This window comes from Anas acuta, chromosome 1 (genome assembly GCF_963932015.1).
Source record: "Anas acuta chromosome 1, bAnaAcu1.1, whole genome shotgun sequence".
In the NCBI taxonomy this organism is placed as follows: Eukaryota; Metazoa; Chordata; class Aves; order Anseriformes; family Anatidae; genus Anas; species Anas acuta.
In genome coordinates this window covers 70,580,970-70,604,849 of record NC_088979.1, presented here as the reverse complement: position 1 = coordinate 70,604,849, position 23,880 = coordinate 70,580,970, and the positions used below count along the sequence as shown (strand labels likewise).

Below are 23,880 nucleotides of genomic sequence, written 5' to 3'. Positions count from 1 at the left end.
TTTTTCCCCAGGTAACCTTATTGTAAACTTTTTTGGGGTGTGCTGAACACATTTTCCTATACATGGCCATTGCCTCCTTTTAGACAGCAGCTCCAGAGGTCTTTTTGCTGATCCCTGGATAAAACAAAAGCATGCATGAGTGTGGATTTAGTACTGAAAACATTCAAAGCCATGGTAATTGGTAGTTGTTGAGTGAAAAGCACAGAACACAGAGGCTTATTAATTCTGTGGAGAACTGTTTGAGAGGTCATCTTACAGCAAGAGAACTGCCTTTGAATGAACAGTCAGCCATCAGAGAAGCATCAATGTGTATATCTTTCTAAAAACAACTTCGACCAGTGTGTTATCTGTTTGCTCACTCTATCCCAAAGTTTGTAAATGTGGCATATCCTTGCTGATACTCACTTTTGAAAACGGCAGGATTCATTTATCTTCTCCTCAGATAGTTACCGTTCATTTTATCCTAAAGTAGATACCTAAAACAGGTAATGTGAATCACAACCTAGAAGTGACAGTTGCTCTACTGCCACTAGAGGCTAGAGGACTCCCACAGATAGCGCTGATGTTTCTGTAACCATCTAAAGTTATCTCGGATGATTCCCACCCAAGCTGTCTGCTACCAGGCACTATCAGTAGCATCATTTCTGTGATCTTTCCATGCAAATTAAGCAGCGCCCCAATTCAAAACCAGCTCAGTATGGCACATGCATCATCCTTGGCCCTGGCACACAGTTAAAGACTAGGTTTAAATACAAACATCCTGATAATAGAAGACACGGACCAACAAGACCCATTGACAATGAGTTATTTCATACTTCCTATATTTTGGACATTATTTAAGTGGTTAAGTTACTGTTTCATATTATTTCACAGATGCAAAATGAAAACATCATGTTCTAAGAGTTTTTCCAGCCAAACTTGCAACTAGAGAGTCTCAATTTCTGCAGACCTGTGGCCCAAAGCATTTGCTATGGCACATATTACATTTGTTCCTGTCGTGCTGATACTAACTTTATTACAGCATAAAACACTGTTTTCCACTGGCCTGGCAAATGGACAACCAGACGTAGTGGGTAAGTAAAATATTCAGTAACAGTTCATCCTATGTTAATCATCCCAGATGTCTGATTAGAACTTCTTTTCGAGGCTCTTTCTACAGCCAGTAGATATACATAGAGACCAAACCCATAGGAAATTGTCCAGGATAGTTAAAAGTGAATCACCTGACATTTTGGGAGCTATAGATAAGTAAATGTAAATCTCACGTTAAAGTCACATTACTGAATATGACAACCTGTTCCATGTGAGAACAGAGCTCTCGGGGATCTGATGAATGTGCAAGCCTTACTGGAAGTAAAATCCTTTGTCTATGCAGTTGGGGGAATGTCTTCCACTGTGTAATGTCATTATAATTGCAGATGAACTTGGGCTACATAATGATCTGCAGATTACCAAATATGATTCCAGAGTTATTCTGTCCTGGAACAATAACCTGACAGAAGAAGAGACAAAGAAGTACAGTGTGAAGTATATTTTGAGTTACACATTCTTCAATACCTCTTATGAAAGGAAAGTAAGTTCCACAGTTACACACAGTTTAAAGTGAAATCACACATTTGGTAACTGAATTTGCATCATTTTCCTTTCAGTACTTAGTATTGTCTGTCCTTCCCTTCTTAGGAAAGACTACAGGAAAAGAAAAAGATAATACGTCTTGAGTTACATTCTGGTTTTAACGCTAAAGTTAAAACACAGCTTTTTGCAAAAGAAACTGAAGAGCTAATTAAGGAGAGTGGCTGGACAGAATGTACTTACAAGGCTCCTCCAGGTCTGTTATTTCTTGCATGTTGTTAAGACATAAAAGCACTCATGATAATATTCTGTCTTGGAGTCATATTGCTTCTAAAACCTCATTTATGACATTTTTTTGGTATGGATATAAAAAATGACTCATAGCATCTTGAAATATTATGGAATTATTTTAGACATGTTCAGATTCAGAAAACTCTAGCCCCACTGCATGAGATGTCAGAACAACCCGAGCACTCTCTCCATCTTCCCTGACAGATCCTATGTCTGTTGAGATTGCTTTCTGTATTACCCGGCTTCAGGAAAACTTAAAAGAGTAGAGATCTTCAGCTAGTATTCCAGATATTTTATTTTTTATTTAATTATCTTTTTATCTTTAACTGTATTAACTATGTTTAACTGTATTTTTGGTGGTAGCAGAAGTGCTTCTCCGTTATCATATCCTCAAAAGCTGAAAGATCCATTTGTTCTCATCCACCAGTTATCCTCCAGAAATAAGGATATCTGATGGGTTTGTAAAGGCATCCATCATGTTGTTATTAGAAAATCCATATAAAATAAACATCATATTTTCACTTATTTTTTTTTCTGATTTCTTTGTTTCAGTATATATTCAGAATCTTTCATGTATCATATATAGTATTTCTTTCTTCAATTGCACCTGGCATGTTAAAGCAGAAGCTCCTGCCGATATCCAGATTTTTTTTTCATACAGGTAAAGATCTTGTGCAAAATAAGTATCAAACTGGTTTTTTGTTTGTTTTGTTTTGTTTATTTGCTTAACCCAAGTCTATTATACCTTGTCTAAGGTCTGTTGTAACTTTATCTACAACACTCATATTTTCTCCCGACAGACAGACAGGAAAATATTTTGAATGCCAGCAATATATACAAAATGCAAGGAAGAAAAATATTGGATGCCACATGAAAGGAATATATTTCCAGCCATCAAGAAAAATCAAATTAAATATATCTGTAACAGATCTGAAAAATAATTCAAGAGGACTTTCTTATTACAAAGCTCTTCTACCTCAGAAAATAGGTAAGTATTGTCCATTATTGCCAGTTATGAAAAGTTCATTTATTAATTATTTTGTTGGTCTTGAAGCAAAGAAATGAAAGAGAGAAGTGTGAAAAATCCAAATATTATTTCTAACTTGCTATGCATTTATATCTCTGAGAATTTTACACAAAAATTAAAGAAAAGTAATTGTGGCTCAAAGGCTTTTATTTATTTTCCTTTGAAGTAATACAATTGTTTATCTATAATTGTCTTTTAAAAATTATAGGATATTGTGAGAAAATGTTTTAAAGGTTTCATTCCATGCAATTTGAAAAAAAAAAAAAAAAAAAAAAAAAGCTCTGCTTTTCTCCAGTTCTTCTCTTTTCTATCATTTTTTCTTTTATAGTCCTGAGGAAAGGGATAAAGAAAAAGAAATATAAACCCACAAAAGTCTCACTAATAACTGATCTGAGAATATGAGTGTTCTCAAATATCAGTAACATTTCTATTTATCTATGAAGGCATTTCTCAGTTAAAATTATTTTTGCCAGTGATTTTTAACTACTGGCAGTCCTGAATGATCAGATTACTTTATTTTTCTTTACTTCATCACGATGTTTGAATTAATCCCATTAGTGAGAAATTCTTCTGAGTTTTAGCACAGATTGTAGACTCAAATACTTTAAATCATGAAAGTATTGATCATATTTCAAACCTGTGACTTGGGAATTGGGGATAACTCAAATAAAAGCAAAAACTCATTAAAAACTATCAAATCTATCCTGAGCTATATCTCTTTTATTCTTATACAGTATTCTCTTTTGTTCTCATACTTTATAATTATTGGTTTTACCGAAATAATTATACTGCAGTCAGAATCAGCTAAAAGCAATATGTTCTGCTTTCTCACAACGACACATTTTCAAGGAAATACATGTAAGTTCTTCCCCACCCCCCCCAAAAAAAAAATAAATAAATCTGCAGGACACTGTGTTAGGTGTTTCATAGCTGAACTGGGAGGAGCTCACTTCCAAACTGTCTGCATTAAAATCTCCTCCCTCCTGTTTAGAGCTTTATCACTGCCTCCCTTTTGCTGAGGCTAGGCCACCAGCACTTCCTCCCAGCCCATCCTGACATTTCCATTGAGTCATAAGCATGGCTGCATGCCAGCCACAGCTGGTTCAGCCAACAGCTTCCCCTCCTGTCCCAGTGTAGAGCACAAATCTGCCTTGCTCCTAAAATCCATTGCCAAAGTTTGGTAGCATGCAGCAACCCCAAGGGTGTTTGCAGGTGATGCTTTTCCACACATTACAAATCATGACATTGCCCTTGCAAGGCTAGTGTTGCAAGTCAGTGCTGCCCTCTCCCCCTGAGAAGCCAGTTGCACCCTTTGTACCACACTCATCAGAAAGGCTCTTTTGTGCTTGGCTCCCCTTCTTCAGCTGGAGCACACCCCACTGGGCTTCAGCCAACTTTGTCCTGGCACTCTCCTGGAGGTGCTGTGGGGTGCCAGCCCTTGCAAGCCCAGTTCTTGTCACATACCATGACACGCTTCCTGACTAAGCAGGACCCGTGCTTGCCCTTTGCTGTACACAGCCCAAGATAACTCAGCCCTAGCTGCCCATGTGGCTGAAGAAATTTCCCTCTTTAGGGTTGCATTCCTACTCTTGGTACACTCACAGCAGGGTGAGATGCTCTGGAAATAATATCTCAGAGGTGGAAACATGTTTTTACCACTGCCAAACACAAAATAGCTGCTGTTCACCTTCCTCATCTTTCATGGCTGGGGTACACCTCGACCCTCACAGCTGGTCTGTGCCAATAGGGTCAGTTTCAGGGGCAGGCGGAAGAGAACAACTTTACAAGCCTGAGGTTGCGAAAGAAGCTTTTGCTAACTTTGTGGAGCCTGCCTCGGGCTCATTACTCAGAGAGGAGACTTCTCAAGATAGGGAACAAAAAAGAAAAGCCAAACAGGAAACCTTAACATGATACAAACTGTTGTAGAGGTTCATGCAGCTGCAACTGCAGGAAAACACATGCAGCTGCTTTATGGAGAAGCAATGTTGCCACTCTCCCTCTCTCCTTCTCCGTCTCTGTCTTCTTAGTGCCATGCTGCAGCCATGCCAGTCTCAGGCCTTACCATCTCTGTCCCCACAGCCCTGTGGTGAATACATGCCTCTTCTGGGAGAGCTTTTTTGGAGGACTGCAGCTGTGGTTCCTCCCTTTATGGCAATGCAACAGCAACTGCAGAGGGGTCATGCTGCTCGAGCACTCCAGCACACACCTGTACCTGACTGAGATCAGTGCCCCAGCACTTGCCATGCTAGAAATTGGTTATCTAAACCAAATGCTAAAATCCATGGAAGTGAAACATCCCTTGCTACCAACCCTGCCCACCTTCCCTGCACAGAACACATGGCCTCCGCATGCCTTGCAGTTCATGATGAGATGTGGTGGGGTGGGGAATTATTCTTTTATTGTTTACATCTAAGCCTGTCTTGCTCCAAAGGAAAACATTTGCTCCATAGCAAGTGCTCATGTGCTCATTTGAAAAAGAAATAGATGTTTTAAGCATGTGTAGCAGAACTCATAAAGTGAATAATATTTGCCAGAAGCTGCTACACGTCAGTGAGAATTGAAACTCCACTTTTTCGAAGTTAAACCACTGGACTCATAGACAGACATAGGGTATCCCACAAGACACGGTGGAAATAATCCTAAACCACCTAAAGCCTACTCCGAGGACTTCTCGACACCCTCCAAAACTCAGTGAACACAAAGGGCCTGCTCCTCCTGCCTGGAAAGTTATATGAGAAAAAACTGCTTCCCTTTATTTTGAGGCACAAATGGATACCACTTAGTGAGCAGCACTTTTAAAGAAATCATCTTGTTCACTGAGTGCTTGCTCTGCCTGTGGGAAACTCCAGTTCAAACAGGCAGTTGTCTATTATAAAGACCAATGTACTCTGTTGTTGTTGTTTTGCATCAGCAGAAATATGAGAAACAACATGAGGTACAGAAGAAATTTCTGTGCTTATTTTCAGAGAAACTCAACCCGCCGATCAACGTCTCGGTTTCCCTGGAAAACAGAAGTATTAAAATTCACTGGAAACCCCCGCCTACCATTGGTTCAGCAAGTAACAACTGCTTCATGTATCAAGTGAAAATAACGGACCATAAGGTAATCATTCTGGGGGTAATGTACTTACTCCCCATAGCATAATTTATATAAAAATGAGGCATACTTTGAGCTTAAAGGAATTAAAACTCAAACAATTTTAAAGAAACCTTAAGATCATTCTTAAATAGCTCAGCATTTTTTGTCTTTCTGGTCAAAAAGAAAATTTTAGGAAGTTTTTTCAGATTCATTTTTGCTTTCAAGTGGACTGCTTTTTTGTTCTGTTTTGCTTGTTTTATTTTTTACTTTTCATCTTGAATTCGAATTGTACATTAGCATCACTCAGATTAATGACTTTTTGCTATTGATAAAAAGACATCAATTTGTGAAAACTGAGAAACAGAAGAAAGGGTAAAAACCTTTATTTCAGAAAAGTAGTTTTCAGCCAAAAGAATATGTTATTGAAAGATGTTGAATATCACTGTTCCCGTATCTTTTGTGTCCAAAGATAAGACTTGCATATTTTACCTTATTTTTTTTTTTTTTTCATACAAGGAAAAACTGGATGGCTACAGTTGCACTGTAAAGATACTGTATGGTGTGTTTTGCCATCAGTTTGTTCACTAATATGTATTGGCCAGGCTCCAGCTTATCTCATTTGTTCTGGAACTGCAACTATTTCTATTCTACAGAAATAGTATACAGATTTATTCACTCTAATCAGCTCTTTTTCTTGTATAAATATTCACAGCTATTTTCAGAGTTTTTCTGAAGGATGTTAAACATTTTAAAATGTTATTTAAAAACTTTGAAACACTTTATATCTTTTGTTTAGTGTTTGTTGAGATGTTCCCAGTTAAATTAAGTTTTTGAATCTAAAGTATTTATTGCTTAAAAAAAAAAAAAAAAAAAGCTAAATGTGAAAAGTAGGAAAACACTTTTACAAATTCAAGATGATAATTATGAAGATGAAAGGACTGGAGCACCTCTCCTATGAGGAAAGGCTAAGAGAGCTGGGAATCTTCAGCCTGGAGAAGAGGAAGCTAAGGGGAATCTCTTCAATATCTATAAACACCTGAAGGAAGGGTGCAAAGAAGACAGATCCAGGTTCTCTTCAGTGATGCCCAGTGCCAGGACCAGAGGCCCTGGGCACAAACAGGCCCACAGGAGGCTTCCCTTGAGCACCAGGCAGTGCTCCTGTGCTGGGTGATGGAGCCCTGGCACAGGCTGCCCAGAGAGGCTGTGGGGTCTCCTCCTTGGAGGCCTTCAAAAGCCACCTGAAGATGGGCCCGGCCTCCAGAGGCCAGACAGCCTCACCTGTTCTGTGGCTTTTTGAAATTACACTTTTTTTTTTTTTTTTTTTTTTTTTTAAATAAGCTGAGTGTAAATAAGATTCTATCATACACCAAGAATTTTGAATCGGTTTCTGCCTGGATAACATCTGTGTCTTCTTGATGTTCCACCTGAATCTTAAGATAATATGTGTAAGTATTTTGTTTGAAAAACACTTGTAGATATTTCAAAACACTCCCCCACCTAGACAGAAACTGAACATGTATTTGTTTTGAAGTGTAGCTGCAAAATGTTGCATTTTAACAGGAAATTAATTACTTGTAGAAAGGCACTATTCATAGAATGATAGAATGATAGAATCATAGAATCACAGAATGGTATGGGTTTGAGGGGAACTTAAAGATTGCCCAGCTCTTTCCCCCTGCCCTGGGCAGAGACACCTCCCACTAGACGAGGTTGCCCAAAGCCCCATCCAGCCTGGCCTTGAACACCTCCAGAGATGGGGCATCCACAGCTTCTCTGGGCAACCTGTTCCAGGACCCCACCACCCTCAGAGTAAAGAATTTCTTCTTAATATCTAATCTAAACCTACCCTCTTTTAGTTTAAAGCCATTCCCCCTTGGCCTGTCACTCCACCCCCTGACAAAGAGTCTCTCCCTGACAGCTTTCCTGTAGGCCCCCTTTATGTACTGGAAGGCCACTGTAAGGTCTCCCCAGAGCTTTCTCTTCTCCAGGCTGAACAACCACAACTCCCTCAGCCTGTCTTCACAGGAGAGGTGCTACAGCCCCTTGATCATCTTTGGAGCCCTCCTCTGGACTCATTCTAATACTTCCATGTTTCCCCAAAGCTGAACACATTACTCCAGGTGGGGTCTTATGAGAGCAGAGGGGAAGAATCACCTCCCTCTCCCTGCTGCTGGCCACGTTGCTTTTGATGCAGCCCAGGGCACAGTTGGCTTTCTGGGCTGCAAGCACACACTGCTGTCTCATGTTGAACTTCTCATTAACCAACAACCACAGGTCCTTCTTCTCAGAGCTGCTTTCAATCCATTCTCCACCCAGCCTGTATTTGTGCTTGGCATTGCTCTTACCCAGGTGTAGGGCCTTGGATTGGCCTTGATGAACTGTGTAAAGTTCTCACAGGACCACCTCTCAAGCCTCAGAACCTCACAGGTTCCTCTGGATGGCATCCCTTCCCTCCTGTGCACTGAAGCTGTAGATTAAAAGCATATGATTTCCTGCCAACAGAATAACACTATGTTGACTCTCAACGTACTCCTCAAAACTAAAACATCTTTGCTAATTAAAATTGCAATATTAATTTGTTGCTAAAATTTGTAATTAGGTTTCAGCCTTGCAAAGTTTTTCTCTCATACTTAATTCATGTTATATTTGGTGAATTATTCATGTGAAATACATGTGAATCCTTGCAGGATGGTGCTCACAATGTACATGTCAATGTTGTTATTTCTAGATACATCACTAAAATAATCACTTCTGTTGTTTACATACTTTATTATATATTTAATGATCATTCATGTTGTATCAGCAGTTTCTCTTAGTTTTAACACTAAAAAATAGAACAGTGTTATAGTTTTGCTTATGCAGCATGGTGAAATATGGTGGCATTGCCAGCTGTTGGTTTAAAAGTACATAGCAGTAAGAGCTGGAATGTTTTTAGGCAGATTCTCATTTGCACTCCCAAAGAGTTGAAGGCCAAGCACTTAACATATGATACTAAAAAACTCAGATATGTGTTTGAATGTGAATTTTCTGAATCTTTGGTGTTTTCATTCAAGGTCTCTTTTAAGCTGTGTGTTTCTTCAAGAACCTAAATCTTCGCTAAGATGCCTGAATGCACAGTATTGTAATAATAAAAGGCTTATCTAAGCTAATGAGACTACTAAAGTCTGAAAGAACATATGAATAAGTTAATATATATCCATTCTTTGTTAGACACAGTAGAAAGGAAAAAATACAATAAGGTAGGCACATTACTGGACACATAACATTATTTTCATATATTACATCAGGGTTTATTAGTTCAGATGTTTAGTTTATTAGCTAATTCTGATAAACAGCTTCCAGAGCTGCATTGGATCTTCTCATATGCCCCCACTGCAGCACGTGGAAAAGGTGTTTGGGTCTGTATGTGGATATGAGACCTCTCAGTCCTTTTTTTTTTTTTTTCTTTTTTTTTCCCAGAAGAAAGAAAGACAACTAGTCTCCTTCTAGGCCACCTCAGCACATAGTTATCATCTCCTTAACCATTCCCTAGTATAACACTTCAAAACTCATGCTAGGTAAGGGGGCTTTCTCCTGCCCTTTCACTAAGCTCCTAATCTTTAACAGCTGGAAGCAGAGTGAGCAAGGGAGGTTCATGCTGGATCCTTGGTGCTGGAGCACTTCTGATCCCTTCCTGCCAATGCAGACAGGTTACTTTGCCATTTCAAGATGCAGAGCAAGTGAGGTAGAAGCCCGGAGGGCCAGGAGTAAAAGGTCCTTTGCCAGCCCAGGGCTAGGATGTGCCTGAGTTGAGTAGCAGGGTTCTGCTCTTTACAGTTTGCTGCTGCTGCCCCTTTCCAGCTTCCTAACACCTCTGGCCCTCTGGAAGGAAATGTCAAATGCATTATTTTATTTTTTTTTTTTTTCATAGATTAGATGATTGGGGAGATAGGAGAGAGTTAACCAACAACAAAGTGTAACATGTGAGGGTACCAGCCAAGTGAAGGATCTTTGAGGCAGATTTGAGGATAATCAGGATAAAAGGTAGCAATGGTTGAAAGGTAGTTACCTAGCAAAGTAGCACAAAATTGAGACACAAAGGTAGGGAAAAGAACTGCAGCAGTGTTACAGGAGACATGGGAGAGAGATGAGTGGAGCAAGACTGAGGTTCTGTTTCCTGGTCAAATCCAGGTATTAATTATTTTCAGATAGACTTACTTACTTGAGGTATTAGGGTATTCCATAAACAGGATCGTGGATATTTGATATTTATCCACCTAAGAGGATAATTATTAAAATATGAAAGTCTATATTTATTTATTCTGAATACCAGAAGAGGTGACTTGCTGAATACTCATGTGTACAGATAATACTATTGTGACACAAACAGATAAACCTTAAAATTAGAGAGTTAAGTCTACAGGTGACTGAAAGCTAATAAGGGTTAGCAAGCAGTATGGAGAATAAAAATCTGAATTTGAAATTTTGGGTAAGTTTGAAATCAACAAGACAAAGTTAAGTAATAGGGAAAATCCTATGATTAGAATGTATAAATCTGAAAAAAAAAAATAAAAAAAAATGAGGAATTAATGTGAAGGCAACAAAGCTGAAGAAAAAAGGTCTGTGGATTACATTGAACCACAAACTGAGTCAATAATTTTACGTTATTACACAAAGGTCAAAAGTTATTAAAGTATATATGATAGGCATGTCTCATGTAGGTCATGACTAATTCTTCCTTCTAGCTGCTAAGTTTCACCTGGAGTCTCAAATTGTGTTTTGGGCACCACCACAAAATATAAATATATTGTAAAAAAGTTCAGAGAACATTTACCCTAAACCTGTCCTTCAGTCTCCACCACCTGGAGCATGTTTTCAAAACTTCTGCTCATTTTGTCAACATTTTACGAGCAGAAGCTTTGAAGACATGTTCTAGGAGGACACCATCTAGAGTAAAGGAGTGCCAGTAACTTGTGTGAACCCTCCTCTGGTACATAAAAGGATATTAATGAGAGCGTAAGTATCATACTTACTCATGTGACTACTTGTGAGTAAGATAAATAGTGATTAGCTGAATTTAAAGCATGATAAACAGGCTAAAATTTAGGACAAGTGTTCTAATTCCAAGGAAACTCTAGCAAGGCAACAGGTTTTCAAGCCTGCTTGGGGTGACTCTGCATTGAGTTACAGATGATAGGTTAGACAAGTATCCTCCAAGAATGGTCTGGGTGCAGCAACATTTGGTCTACCATTTTTTGGTCTCACTGACATAAGATGGCCTACATAATTTTACAAGATGTCTTTCATTCTTGCACTTTGGTAATTTCTTACAATGACATGACTTTATTATTGGCTCCTTAGGAACAAATGTTCAGGCACAGAATGTAGTGAGCACTAAAACATCGTACTTGTAGTTTGCTGTTGAAAGTCCTCATATCACACATTTTTACTTACTTTGAAAACCTTAGCATGTATGCTTCTGGATCTGTTTCTGGCAACAGATCTGGAAAGAGGGTCACAAAGAGTGAAGGAGGAGAAAGAAGTTGTGTGATACATAGCCAAATCCATACTGTGATCAATATAAGGAAAGCAGTAGGTCACCTTTTCTTAAAGTTGCCCTAATTATGCTTTCCTAACCCCAACGATGCAAAGATTCTGTGCTCATTTATTTCTGAGATATGTATTCAGAAATACTGAGTATTATTCTTTGCAAATTCCTAGCATTAATGCTGATTTTTTTTTTTTTTCTGAGCAGAAGCTTCTTGTCTTTTTATTATTTTTTTTTAATTTAATTTAATTTATTTATTTTATTCCTTTCTTAATTTTTTAGCATTATTTGTTTATTTCACCTAGCTCCAGTTTTCAAAGTTGGTAAATGATTTTGAGAACCCTCTGTTATAGACTGTGGTGAACCTTGCATATGTTTAATCTTTTGAAGTGATGTGCTTTCATTTATAGACACAATTAAAGATGTTTCAAAATAGTCACTAAAATAATGGAGAACCCTCACCATTAGACAGTTGAAAACTGAAAGCTTTTTTTCTAGCAGAAAACTAAAGACTGCACACTACCCACTACAAAAACTTTGAATCTTGTGGATTCATTATTACTGTATTCATCCTATATTTGGTGTGAGAAAAAAAAAAAAAGGGAATAGGTGCTTTCAGATTCTGACCATTCACACGGCTGATACTTCCTTCCATCTTTTTAGTTTTAACCTCCTAATTTTTAAACCTGAGTTGAGTTTTAATACATGCCAGCTAAAAGACAGATTGTGTCAGATATATACACTTTTTTTTTTTTTCTGAAAATCTCTTTTTATTAGGTAAGTGACATTGTAGTTAAGTAGTATTTGACATCCATAGACTTTTATCTGTTTCAATTGCAATGTGAAATCACCTAAAATAACCCCTTAAACCTGTCTTGATAGATTGTAAATGTTGCTGCAGAGAAATATGAGTATCCACTTCATAGGCCAGCAAAGAAATATACAGCACAAGTGAGGGCAAAGAAAGAGGTATGCATAAGAAACGAGATATGGAGTGACTGGAGTGAACCTGTGATTATTCATGATGGTAAGATATCATGTATTTATCATTCATAACTCTTATCATTATATATTAGTATAATTTAGCATATTTACTTTCTGTTCTCTTTGCTGTACTGTATTATTATTACTATACTGTAGCAGTATGTGCAAGTCCATGCCATGCACCAGGTCACACAGTTCTACATGCTGTTGGGAAATGTACCGTTTGATCTAATAGGTTAGATCTAATGGCACAGGACTGGTCTCCCAGTGTGATTTTTGGCAGCCTTTAGAAAACAAAAATGGTCCGCAGCTACATGGTTCACAACATCCCCCTGCCTGTTCTGCAATGGACATCTTTATGAATGCTTTCACCTGAAGACAGTAAGCCAAGAAACACATGAATGTCATAAAGCTCATCAAATCATGTAGTCCTTAAGGACTAAATTTAACATATTTCTGTTACTGTATCAGGAGAATAATCTCTCATCTGACAGAGATAGGAAGTAGTTACGCTCACATTCAAATATATGTGCTCTGGCTCCCACAGTTTGCTTTAGTACAAATTAAACAAGAACCATGTTTTTTCCTTGACCTCCTATGACAAGATTTTAACGTTCATATGCTAACAAGTGACTCTTGTGCTTTCCGTGATTAGAAAAATGCCTCCACGTACAGCAGCTTCATAATGTCAGGTTGGGTAAAGGGGAAGTTGGATAATAGAATGAGTGACACTCAATATTTACATAGAGGAATGTACAGACTTGTCTCTGCATGTTAACATGAAAAACTGTTGAATGCTATTGTTAATAAAATTATTCAAGATAAATATTTAATGCATCAGACTGTATTTTTGCCATATGTCTTTTTGATTCATTGAGTTTCAAATACATGTTTATCTGAGGAGACAGGAAACACAAGGCCAGACATTAATATTTTTGCAATGGATTGAAGGTAAATTCACTCAGAGGGTTTATATGATGCAGTCTGTCTACTCCACCAAATGCCTTACCACATCCCACTATTCTGTTGGCACCTCTCAGCTACCATCTCTGCAGCTCAGATTCATTCACTTCATTTCAGAAGCATTTCACTTCTTAAATACTCAGAGAGAGGAGCTTCATGTGCTCACTATGATGAAGGAGAGGACACATTTCAGCCCATCAGAAACCTGAATTGCCTTTTGGAAATGCTTCTTCCTTCTCATTGAAGAGAGCATGAGCTTTGGACATTAGCATGCAGAGAGGTCTTCCTAGTGCCTCATGTCAGGCTGATAGTCAGACAGTGGAGGGAGGTGAAATTAGAAGGGCTGTTCCTAGTAGGGAAATGTAGGTTTACTCATTCTCTGCCATCCCCTCACTAGAAAAAGGAAATGGAGTTGAGCAGTTATCCACCCTGATTCCAGCCTACCAAACCTTTCTTTCAGCAGCTGCAGCTGTCTGACTTTTCAACACCGCTGGTTTCCCAACTTCCTCTACAGCTGTTGCTGGAGCTTAACAACCACAGCTTGTTTCCTTTCCTTCAGAAAAGTTTGTGGAAGACAAGACTGCAATTGCGTATAATATGTCATATCTCCATGTGTTCAGTGCAGCAAGTTGATTTACCTCTGGCGCATACTGCACATATGCACAAGTTCATGTAATATGCCTATTTCCTTCTTCCTTCCTGTATTCAGAGAGGATTAGTGGCTTTTGTAAAACAAATCTATGGAATATATTACACTGAAGGATTGCATGCTCAGGCAAACTTCTTTAAGCATCTATTTTGATACCTAGAAAGAGTTTTCTGTCCATTTTATTTTGTATTCTGTTGAGATGATTTTGGCTGCTTTTAATTGGGAATACATATAATAAGTAGACTTTATGTAGTGCATTTTAATGCTGCCTAGATTTTATTTATTTATATTAAAAAAAAATGTTTTTATTAATATAATTTGTGGTAATTTCATGGAAGACACATACTTAATTTCACAGACACAGATATTTTTAAAATATTGAGACTTCCCATGTAGTAACTTGAAAGGAAAAACGTCCATTCAGTATTTTATTTTGGAATGTGTCATTTTTTCTGCTGAAAGTTTTGAAGCAATGTGGACTGACCTGCTTTTTGTTTACTTCCACATGACATTCTGATGTTTCATCTGGAAGTTATGTTACATTTCTTTAAGAATGCATTTTTAAGAGGCATTTCATCCTCTACTTAAAAAAGCTGAAACATCAAAATGAAATAACATAATTCAAGACATAACTAAAATATTTGTTCTAAAATGTTCGTTTGACATGAAAAGAATTAGTTAGTTTTCTCATGGGAAACACATTCATTTTCCATCAAAATTAGCATATGCCCTTGAAAAATAGAACTATTTAAACTGAACTGTTCAGTATAGAAACTTTCTGCTGAAAGAGAAATGTTTGATCAGCTTTATTCATATATAGAAACTTGAAATAATTGGTCTAATTTTTAGAGCTTCTGAGCATTCATAGATCACTTTGAAGTTAATAGTAATTCAGAGGTGTTCTGAATTTTGCAGGCCAAGCCACTGTTGTATGTGACTAAATTTATACATTTGCATTTGAAAAAAAAAAAGACAAAAAACAAAATAGCAAAACAGAATCAATCAATCGATAAAAAAAAAATAACAACAACAACAAAACTTTAAAAGGTCTATCTCAAAGAATAAGTGCTTCTTTTTCTTTCACCTTTTCAAAATGTATGAGTTAAGAAAGCAAGAAGACCGAACCTCTTTGTGGTTTGGTTTGTATAAAGACCACTGCTTCCTCTTCTCTTGAGTGTGTACGTGATACAGGGTTAGCAACAAAATGTTGCAGAACAATCACCTCAAAATAAAGAATTAATGTTACACAGACCAGAAAGTGTTCCAAACTTATTTTCTGAGCGCTCAAAAGACAAGGGGAAAACTCTTGTCTTCAGCTTAAAATGAATAAAGAATAGGTTAGTATTTTAGTAGAACATAAAGGTTGTTCTTATACTTAGTTCTGTACAGAGGTTTGAGAGCTTTTTCATGGTTTTACATCAAATTTGTGGAAATTCATTTCCTTGGTTTTAACTGCAGGTGGATTCAAACCAGGAACTTTTATTCAAATCTTTTGTTCTTTGAATTTGATCTAGATTGGTCCTAAAACCATTGTTTAACTGGCCTAGGACCACTAACATTTTAAGAACTGTTCCTACATGTTTTTCTTCAAAGTACTTAGTTCAAAGGAATCCAAAATAGTCATGGTTCTAAAGCTAGGTATCAAACAAAAATAAAATTTGCCAAAAAAAAAGCATTTTTAAGTCTATCAAAGACTTTTGTATTTTGGTATTTGGGGTATTTTAGAGGAGTGAATGCAAGGTAAAAAAAAACAAAAACAAAAACAAAAAAACACAATATTTTCTGAACAGTATAAATATGTATTTCAAAATGTTTACTTGTATTTCTTTAGGACTTTGCCTAACACGGTTTAAAAAGGTAAGTATAATGAAGAACAAATGTTGCTTCTTGAGTCAGAGAGAATATTTTGTTTGACAAAAAGCTTTTATTTTCATTTTACCTTAAACCAGTTACAGCTGTGAAGGGGTGAGGAGGCAGCAGCATGAGTCTTATGGTGTGTGGAGATGGGAGGTGGCAACAGCAGGAATCCAGGAGCAGCTGGGGCAGCAGGAGTGTCAATGACAGATGAAAAAATGGAGCCTGATATCCAGAGAAATCAGGGCTCAATTGAAACATGCAGTGAAAGGACAAGCCATGCACAGCGTGAGAGAAATCCAGGGAAAGGAAGGGATGGAGTCCATTTATGCAGAGTAACATGGGGATTGAGACAACAGCAAAAGCTGAGGGCTAAAAGGAGGAGAAAAAAACAATGCTGAATGCAGAAGCCCTTGTTCCATCTAAAAAGCTTGGTGAAATATTTGTTTAAATCTTTAGCAGTTCAGGAATGGTGCAATATTTATGAGTCATTAATATATAATTCATTCATTTATGAAATAGCCTTTCACACATTATTAACATTATCTTTCTTCTTTCTAAGGAAAGACAGTGGACATCATGCTGCTAAGCCTCACATTGCTTTGCCTTCTAATTTTCCTTGGAGGTTTGCTGATATGTACGTGTAGAAGGTAATATACATTTCTGGAAGGTAATATAAACTGTTGGTATGAGAGAGGTCAGGGAAAAAGAGAGATGAAGGTAAGGGTCAGCAAACCATACTCAATGGATTAAAGTCAAACACCAGTCTTCTCAGATGAATTATTGTTTACAAGAAACAGATAATTGTGCATTACCAGCTGTTGTTTTAACAAAGGTGTGCTAGATGTAAGACTACATCTACTACTGAGCAGTATCTCACAGATCCCACCACAGTCCCTGGAGCTCCAGTCTCACACCCAGATCTTAGCCATATCTCTGCCACCATAGATGACATTTTTCCACCTTAGTCTGACTTCTGTCTCTCACTGTGATTTTGCCCCATGGTCTTGTGGGTTCTGCTTTCAGGCCACCAGCACTAATCACACCAAAGACGAATTGCATTTCCCGTGTTGCCCAAGTTCATTTCATAATTTATGGGTATTGCCTACAACATTCTTTTCCTCTAAACTGAACAGATTACAAAAAAAAAAAAAAAAAAAAAAAGTGAAAGTCATTCTGACAGAAGGAATTTTCATTGCTGTACCTTTAGTGGCCCTCTACCCATCACTAATAAATGCAGACAACTGACTTGACACCACTACTTTTCAGTTACACATTGTTCCTATTGGCATAACAGAGAAGGCTTTCGGAGGAAAAAAAAAAAAAAAAGGTTCAGGATAGTAAGATAACTCAAGATACCTTAGTATTTGTAACATGTAATATTTAAATGGAACCAGTGTTAAAAGTAAAATAATTAATTAATTACTAAAATAACTGCTGATTAAATGCTGATTAGGATAAAAGAGGTTACCATACCTTCTACTTTCTTTTAATAAACAAAAACTCAAGAAACTATGGCTATGAAAGACTTAACATTAAAATACAATATCGAATGTTTCCCCTTGTGCAAGTAAAACATGTAATTGAGAGCCATCTGCATCTAAACATAAAAAAATATTCTGGTCAAATAATGAGGATTGCTTCTGGTCTCAAGAGTAATTCAGCTGGTAGATTTCTTCTGTGATAAATTTACATAGCATTGAAAACCAACAGATAATCCTTTGTGATGGCACAAAATGTGTTCATGAACTCTATGCAAACACCACTCACACTCAAGTTGAATTGTGCTAGACTTCAAATGAGTTAAAAGACATCTCTGATGTAATGCCTGTCCCTGTCCCTTATGTTTCTTTCTTTGATTATAATATTTTACAGGTAATATTTTAAATTATTAAAATAGGAGTATTTTTTTGTACTTGTCATAGTAGTATACCATAAGCTCTTGCTTTTCTTGGAAGTCAAACGTGTGTGTATATCTATAAAGTCCTTTTAAAGCTATAGCTACAGTGAGGCAGAGGAAAAGCTGGAAAAATGCTGAGGAAAATGTCAGTAATGAAACAAACAAACAAAATGTAGTATAGCTTTAGAAATGGTTAATGTCTCTTTAATTTAAATGTCTAAATCATTAATAATTTTTTGATACCTATGGAAACAATCTCCCCCAAAGTACTCAAGTTCACTTTCTAGTCAGTGTAAAGAATTCAGAATCTCTGAAAGATATTAGGCAGTTCCTAACCACCTCAATTTAGATGTGTTCCTTAGATTAATAATTTATTTCATGTGGGTCACAGACCATGCTCCACTTGACTGGTTATCTCCTCTCTGTGTTTAAGTTTCTTACTCAGTTAAATTGTTATCCAGTGTCCATTGCAGGTGCACCTATTGCAAAGTATTATTTGTGACATTTTAGAGTTGCATGTCTGTATTACTCTCTTGTAGGTATAGATGCCTGGAAGTTATAACCATGCCTGTTCCACATCCTACAGATAATATCATAACTTGGTTAGCTGCAGATGAGACTCACCACCAGGTAGAGTGTATCTGTACTTTTTCTCTTACTACACTGACACGCATGATATTACTTGCAATCAGAGTGGCACAGCATTGCATTTGGAACAGCAGGTCATTATTAAGAAATACTGGGAAAACGGTATGCAGAGTTCTTGTAATGAAGCAAAACCAAACCAACCAAACAAACAAAAAACACACACACACACAAAAAAAAAACAAAAAACAACAAACAAACAAACAAACAAACAAACACAGAGTGCTTGTGCAGGTTACAGGACAATGATTTCCATACAAACGATGGAGAAAGTCCTCAAGAGAATATTAATTCAAGTGTGCCTCAGAGAGGGCTTCAGCATAACCACACTCAATGGACCAATGTTTTAAGCAGCAATCACTACGACTCCCTGCAGAATAGGCAGTTCTGGGGTATTACATGTATAAGCATGTGGGCAAGTTATCAAAGGAAAGAGTTTTGTGGTGAAGTGTAAATCATTGGCTATTTCATAATAAGCGTATACGTACAGCAAGTAAGAGGAAGCTTAGCAATGCATGCAGTATATACTACCTCAAGAGTACACCTGCTCCAAGATAAATCATGTCCAGAGATATTTACTCTGGAAAAGATGATATGCTAATGGAAGTTCAGTTGCTAGCTTATCTCACAGGAGATTAAAAATTTTCAGTCAACTGGACAAAACAGAAAATAAGTATTTCCAATATTTGTGTGACTGTAATTAATGCAGCTCCTTGGCTGGCACACTCAAGTCTTTTTATTACTGCCTGTGATTGTGTGAGTTAGAGGAAAAATGCTTTAGTCAGACAGTAGTCTAGATCTCTATAATTGTGGTGAAGCTACACAGTGAACTGTGCTATAGGAAGCACAGTAAGATTGTCTCTTACCTGGTTCTTCTGCAACACATGATGGAAAGGTGTGCCTTAGTGTGTTTTGGGAACATACCATTGAAATAGAAAACTGTTATGAGGAATTTCTCCATTCTGTGTATTCAAAACATTTGTTTCAGTGCCTTTTTTTTTTTTTTTTTGATTTAATTTGTTTCATTCATTTTACTCTGTCCTATTCAACTCTATTGCTGTACAGTACCTTGAAGTTTTCTATTAGTGCATTCAAGAATGTAACTGACAATTGCTAATGTAAGCTTCTATGCCACCTTCTCTCCTTCCAGGGGAAAAAAAAAAAAGTGTGCCTTTCAATGCTTCGTTGTTGTTGTTGTTTTTAATTAATTAATTAATTCATTAACTTAAATGTAAATATACAAGCATAACTACAAACCCTGATAGAAATTGTGGACCATCTAAATTCATGAATCACAACTAGATTGTAAGACAAGGGAAGTGAGTCCCCTCCCCTCCCGTCCTGTCCCCTCCCCTCCCCTCCTGTACCCTCCCTTCCACTAACCTCCTCTCTCGAAGGCAAACTTATAAATAAATTGTTGTCTATATGCCTAATGATCAGAAATGACAAGACTGATGGCATGTGTTTTAAACTTACACCTGGAGTTCATTTCACAAGCCTCAGCCTGGCTCCCAAGAGCAATCTGTGCTCCTCTACTTTATACTCTCAGAAAAGAGAAGCCCAAGAGAGCTCCACAACTGTACTCAAGCCAAGTCTTTCATTCTCAAGATTCAAAGTCATTTCTATGATATTTATGGCCAAAATTATTTTATTGAATTTGATCTAAAGGTGTCATATTTGCTACTTCTTCTATGCAAAAATCCTTTGGCACACTTTTCACGAGCAATGGTGTACAAATTGACTAAAAATACCCCTTGTGATTATCACATATGGACTACCAGAATATAAAGACAAAATTATCATCAAACGTATATTCTGTATCTCCCCCAAACATTGAACTGCATGCACCACTCTTCAGACATCTTTTGTATTCACTATATAAAACAAAAAATAGAACAAATAATGACCACCACAAAAAATATATCAAATATTACTAAATGAGAAAGAAGACATCTCTGTCCTCAAACTATTACAAAACACCACACACACTTTTGACAGGAAGACCTCAGCATATCTATGTAATTGTTGTCTAGATGATTACTACAAGTGGCTGAGCTGTGTGTTGATGGCACGTCTAGGAAAGAGAAATTGAATAAAACATATGGAACAGATCAGTACCTCAGATAGTGCTGACACCTGAAATAGCAGTGACATTGGCTTTGGACATAATGTAAGAGTAAAGAAGATTGCAAAGAATGGTGCTGAGATAATCTGTTTTACCAACACGTAAATACAACCACTGAAAGCTAGAGTGTGACTTTGACATTAACTCTAGGTATACAGTTATATCATACTTCAAGGCAACAAGCAACAAAATAAAGGCTCAGAACGGTGAAGCAAATTTGCTTATGATCACCTATTACAGGGAGAGATCTCTGTAATTCAGTTATCATAACAGACGAAGTAATCTGTACTAACCGCAGATAAATCAAATAGCTTGTAATAAAATTCAAGCAGAATTTGTAGTACCATTCAATGCAGATGTTGTGCATAACAAATTTTTTTTTTATCCAACAGAAACAAATTTCAATGCAAATGGAAATGCATTCAGAGGTTGTTCTGGGAATACTAGAAGAGAATGGAGACAACATTCACCAAAAGGGACATTTGAAGGATTTTGAATTAGAAGACCTGTAGGAGTGATATACCTTCTTTATTAACATGCAAGAGTTAACTTTCTGTTAGCTGGATGATATTCTGACTGACCTAAGAAAGGCTGATATTGGAGTTTGTCTGACACAAATAGTCTATTACATTGTGCAACTCTTAAAATGAGCTCAAAAAACACTGCCTTGTAGTTTATCTCTAACTACTACTGATCTTCAGCCCAGTAAAATTACAGCAGCTGAAACAGTATGATTGAATATTGGAGTCCACTTGGGTCAAGACAGAATCAGAATTTCTCTCCTATAATGCTGCAATAGTTTCCAAATAATGTCCAATAAACTACTGCCTTTGGACTGGTTCTTCATACAAATTCCATGCCAACTATTCAATGTCTGATTGCAGATATAAGAAATGATGGAAACAACAAACATTTCTGGAAACAGCAGCAGAAGCTCACAAGGGTTCTTTAAAGTTCCAAAAATAATTTTCTGAGGTACTACATTGTACGAGTAGACATTAACTAGAAACAGTCATGTGAGATGACATAAGGTTTTTAAATGTGATGGACTTAATCCTTTGTAGTTAACAAAAGCAGAAAATCTTTGACAAGGTAAAGAAAACAATATTGTTGATGTATTATAACTGTTTGAATAAATATAACTCAGAGAATTACAAGTTCAGAACTGTCTAACTATTGCTATTTATTTTTCCCTATTTTTGAAGAAATTGTTCTAATTCCATGAAGCAGTATCCATGAAAATTCATTTTGAGGTACATAACTGAGGCAGACTCTTTGAACTGATAGCTAAGACAGTGTTTGTTTGACTACAAAAGAAGGGATATAGGGCCTTGATCTTGCAAGGTAGACATATTTCTGTAGACTTTTTCTGTAGGAGGGCAATACAAGGAAGTGTATTGACTTAAGTTAATGATGAACTTAATTTTCTGGAGGGCTAGGAAGCAACATGAAAAATCCTTGTTTTCTTTTCTGGTAAAATTTCTTCATGTTCAAAGCAATTTTGGTTGAAGGCAATATTTAATTTCACTTGATATAACAACTTTTGTAATACTGTAGGGAAAAATACAAAAATTTTGTGAAATTTTTTGAAACATTTAGTAACTAAAGTGTTGGACTCAATGATCCTTATGGGTCCCTTCCAACTCAGGATATTCTATGATTCTGTGACTCTAAATTAGATTCTAAATTAGATAGCATATCATAGTATTGATATAGTATTGATTCAAATGAATATGATGAATATGCTTTTTTTTTTTTTTTCTTTTTTTTTTTTTCCATCAAGATGCCTCTTTCATTACAGTAGAGAAGACGAGAAGACTGCACTCTTTCTCCTTTCTTTCCAAGGAGGATCTCAAGAGCCCAAGCTAGAAAAACATGAGCAATGAAAATATTTTCATTGACTGTTTTTGCCATAAGAACAAGTTCATAAATTCAGGGGAAAAAACAAACAAACAAACAAAACTTTACTAAGTAGTATTACCTTTCTTGACACAGTGTCGTGTTTTTGCTTGTTTTCCTTTTTTGTGTTTTGTTTTTCACAGAAGGTAAGGGTCACCTTACCTATGAACATCAATGCTCTTCCCCTGGTAAATGTTAGTAGGCAAATCAGCAGGGAGAAGATGAATGGTAGATAGGAGGTACTGAATCAGGTTTCAGTAATGTCTGCTCCTGTAATGACAACTCCTTCTCTGACTTGAGTGCAAAGGGAAAAACAGCAATCAGCATACTTATTTTTCTCCTGGATGGTCAGACACCTTCTCTGTGCATAGACAAGGCACTTCAGCCCATCAGTCATGGTCCAGACCCATTTCCACAAAAAGGACAGGAAGAATTACTACTTCAGCTAAAAGTCATTACAGAAGTCATTTAGGAAACAAGTATTGTGAATTTACAAATTCCTTTTTTGGTGAGGATATAGAACTGGTATAATGAAAGAATCAGAACATATGTTTGCTGAGTGAGGTGGAGAAGTACCACACATTAGCTGAACACATCTGGAATCCAGATTTCATATAGTGAGTATTACATTGTTCCTTAAAATAAATTTTATATACACACATTTTATATAGTTTTGGTTTGCAGTGCTTGAAGACCAAAACCAGTGCAATTATTTAAAGTAAAATAGAGAACTTCTAGATTAAAGTAACTTTATCCAAAAATAGAATAATTCTTTTAAATCAAAATTGCTTTGCTTACAAGAGACCTCAGTTTTGGTTGATACACACAGTTTACCCACATACACACGGCAAATTCCAGAGACAGACCACATAAAATACAAAAATTATAATATTAGTTACATGGTATCCTAAAGTGCAAATTTTGAAATGAAAAATAATAACAAAATCAGTATCTAGATCTTTATGGGAAACATTTGACCAATGCATCTACAAAGAAACATAAGAATTCCTTAAAACAAGAACATAATTCTAAACCTAACCCAGACCTATTAATCCAACCATGGATTAATTTGCAATACTTACACAATGAAATATAATTATCTGAAATCAAAACTGTACAATCTTTAGTTTGGCGATGAACATTTAAGTATTTAAAAAATCTCACTCATCTTGCCTGGTTTGCTCCAGTGAATGAAGTGGTTACCTTCACAACACTGCATCTTCTGGTATTCATGTGGCACAACCTGATGAGTCACTGAACAATATATTGAACAGAGAGAGATTTATTTCTCTGCACTTTGTATATGCATAGGGTACTGGAATCTCAATCACTTTTTTTTTTTTTTTCTTTTACTGTCTGATTCAT

General features: G+C 36.7%; 1 protein-coding gene across 1 annotated transcript in view; it reads left to right on the top strand.

The window, feature by feature from the left end:
- LOC137856433 (interleukin-5 receptor subunit alpha-like) overlaps positions 1-22,341 on the top strand; it is a 32,050-nt gene extending 9,709 nt beyond the window's left edge. The window contains exons 3-12 of the mRNA XM_068681821.1: positions 874-1,073; positions 1,419-1,573; positions 1,681-1,828; positions 2,416-2,524; positions 2,664-2,851; positions 5,857-5,993; positions 12,379-12,523; positions 16,509-16,596; positions 18,386-18,476; positions 21,009-22,341. Coding sequence (XP_068537922.1) covers positions 971-1,073; positions 1,419-1,573; positions 1,681-1,828; positions 2,416-2,524; positions 2,664-2,851; positions 5,857-5,993; positions 12,379-12,523; positions 16,509-16,596; positions 18,386-18,476; positions 21,009-21,128 — 1,284 coding nt within the window. The 5' untranslated portion in view covers positions 874-970 and the 3' untranslated portion in view covers positions 21,129-22,341. The remainder of the gene's footprint in view (positions 1-873; positions 1,074-1,418; positions 1,574-1,680; positions 1,829-2,415; positions 2,525-2,663; positions 2,852-5,856; positions 5,994-12,378; positions 12,524-16,508; positions 16,597-18,385; positions 18,477-21,008) is intronic.
- Positions 22,342-23,880: the final 1,539 nt, after the last annotated feature.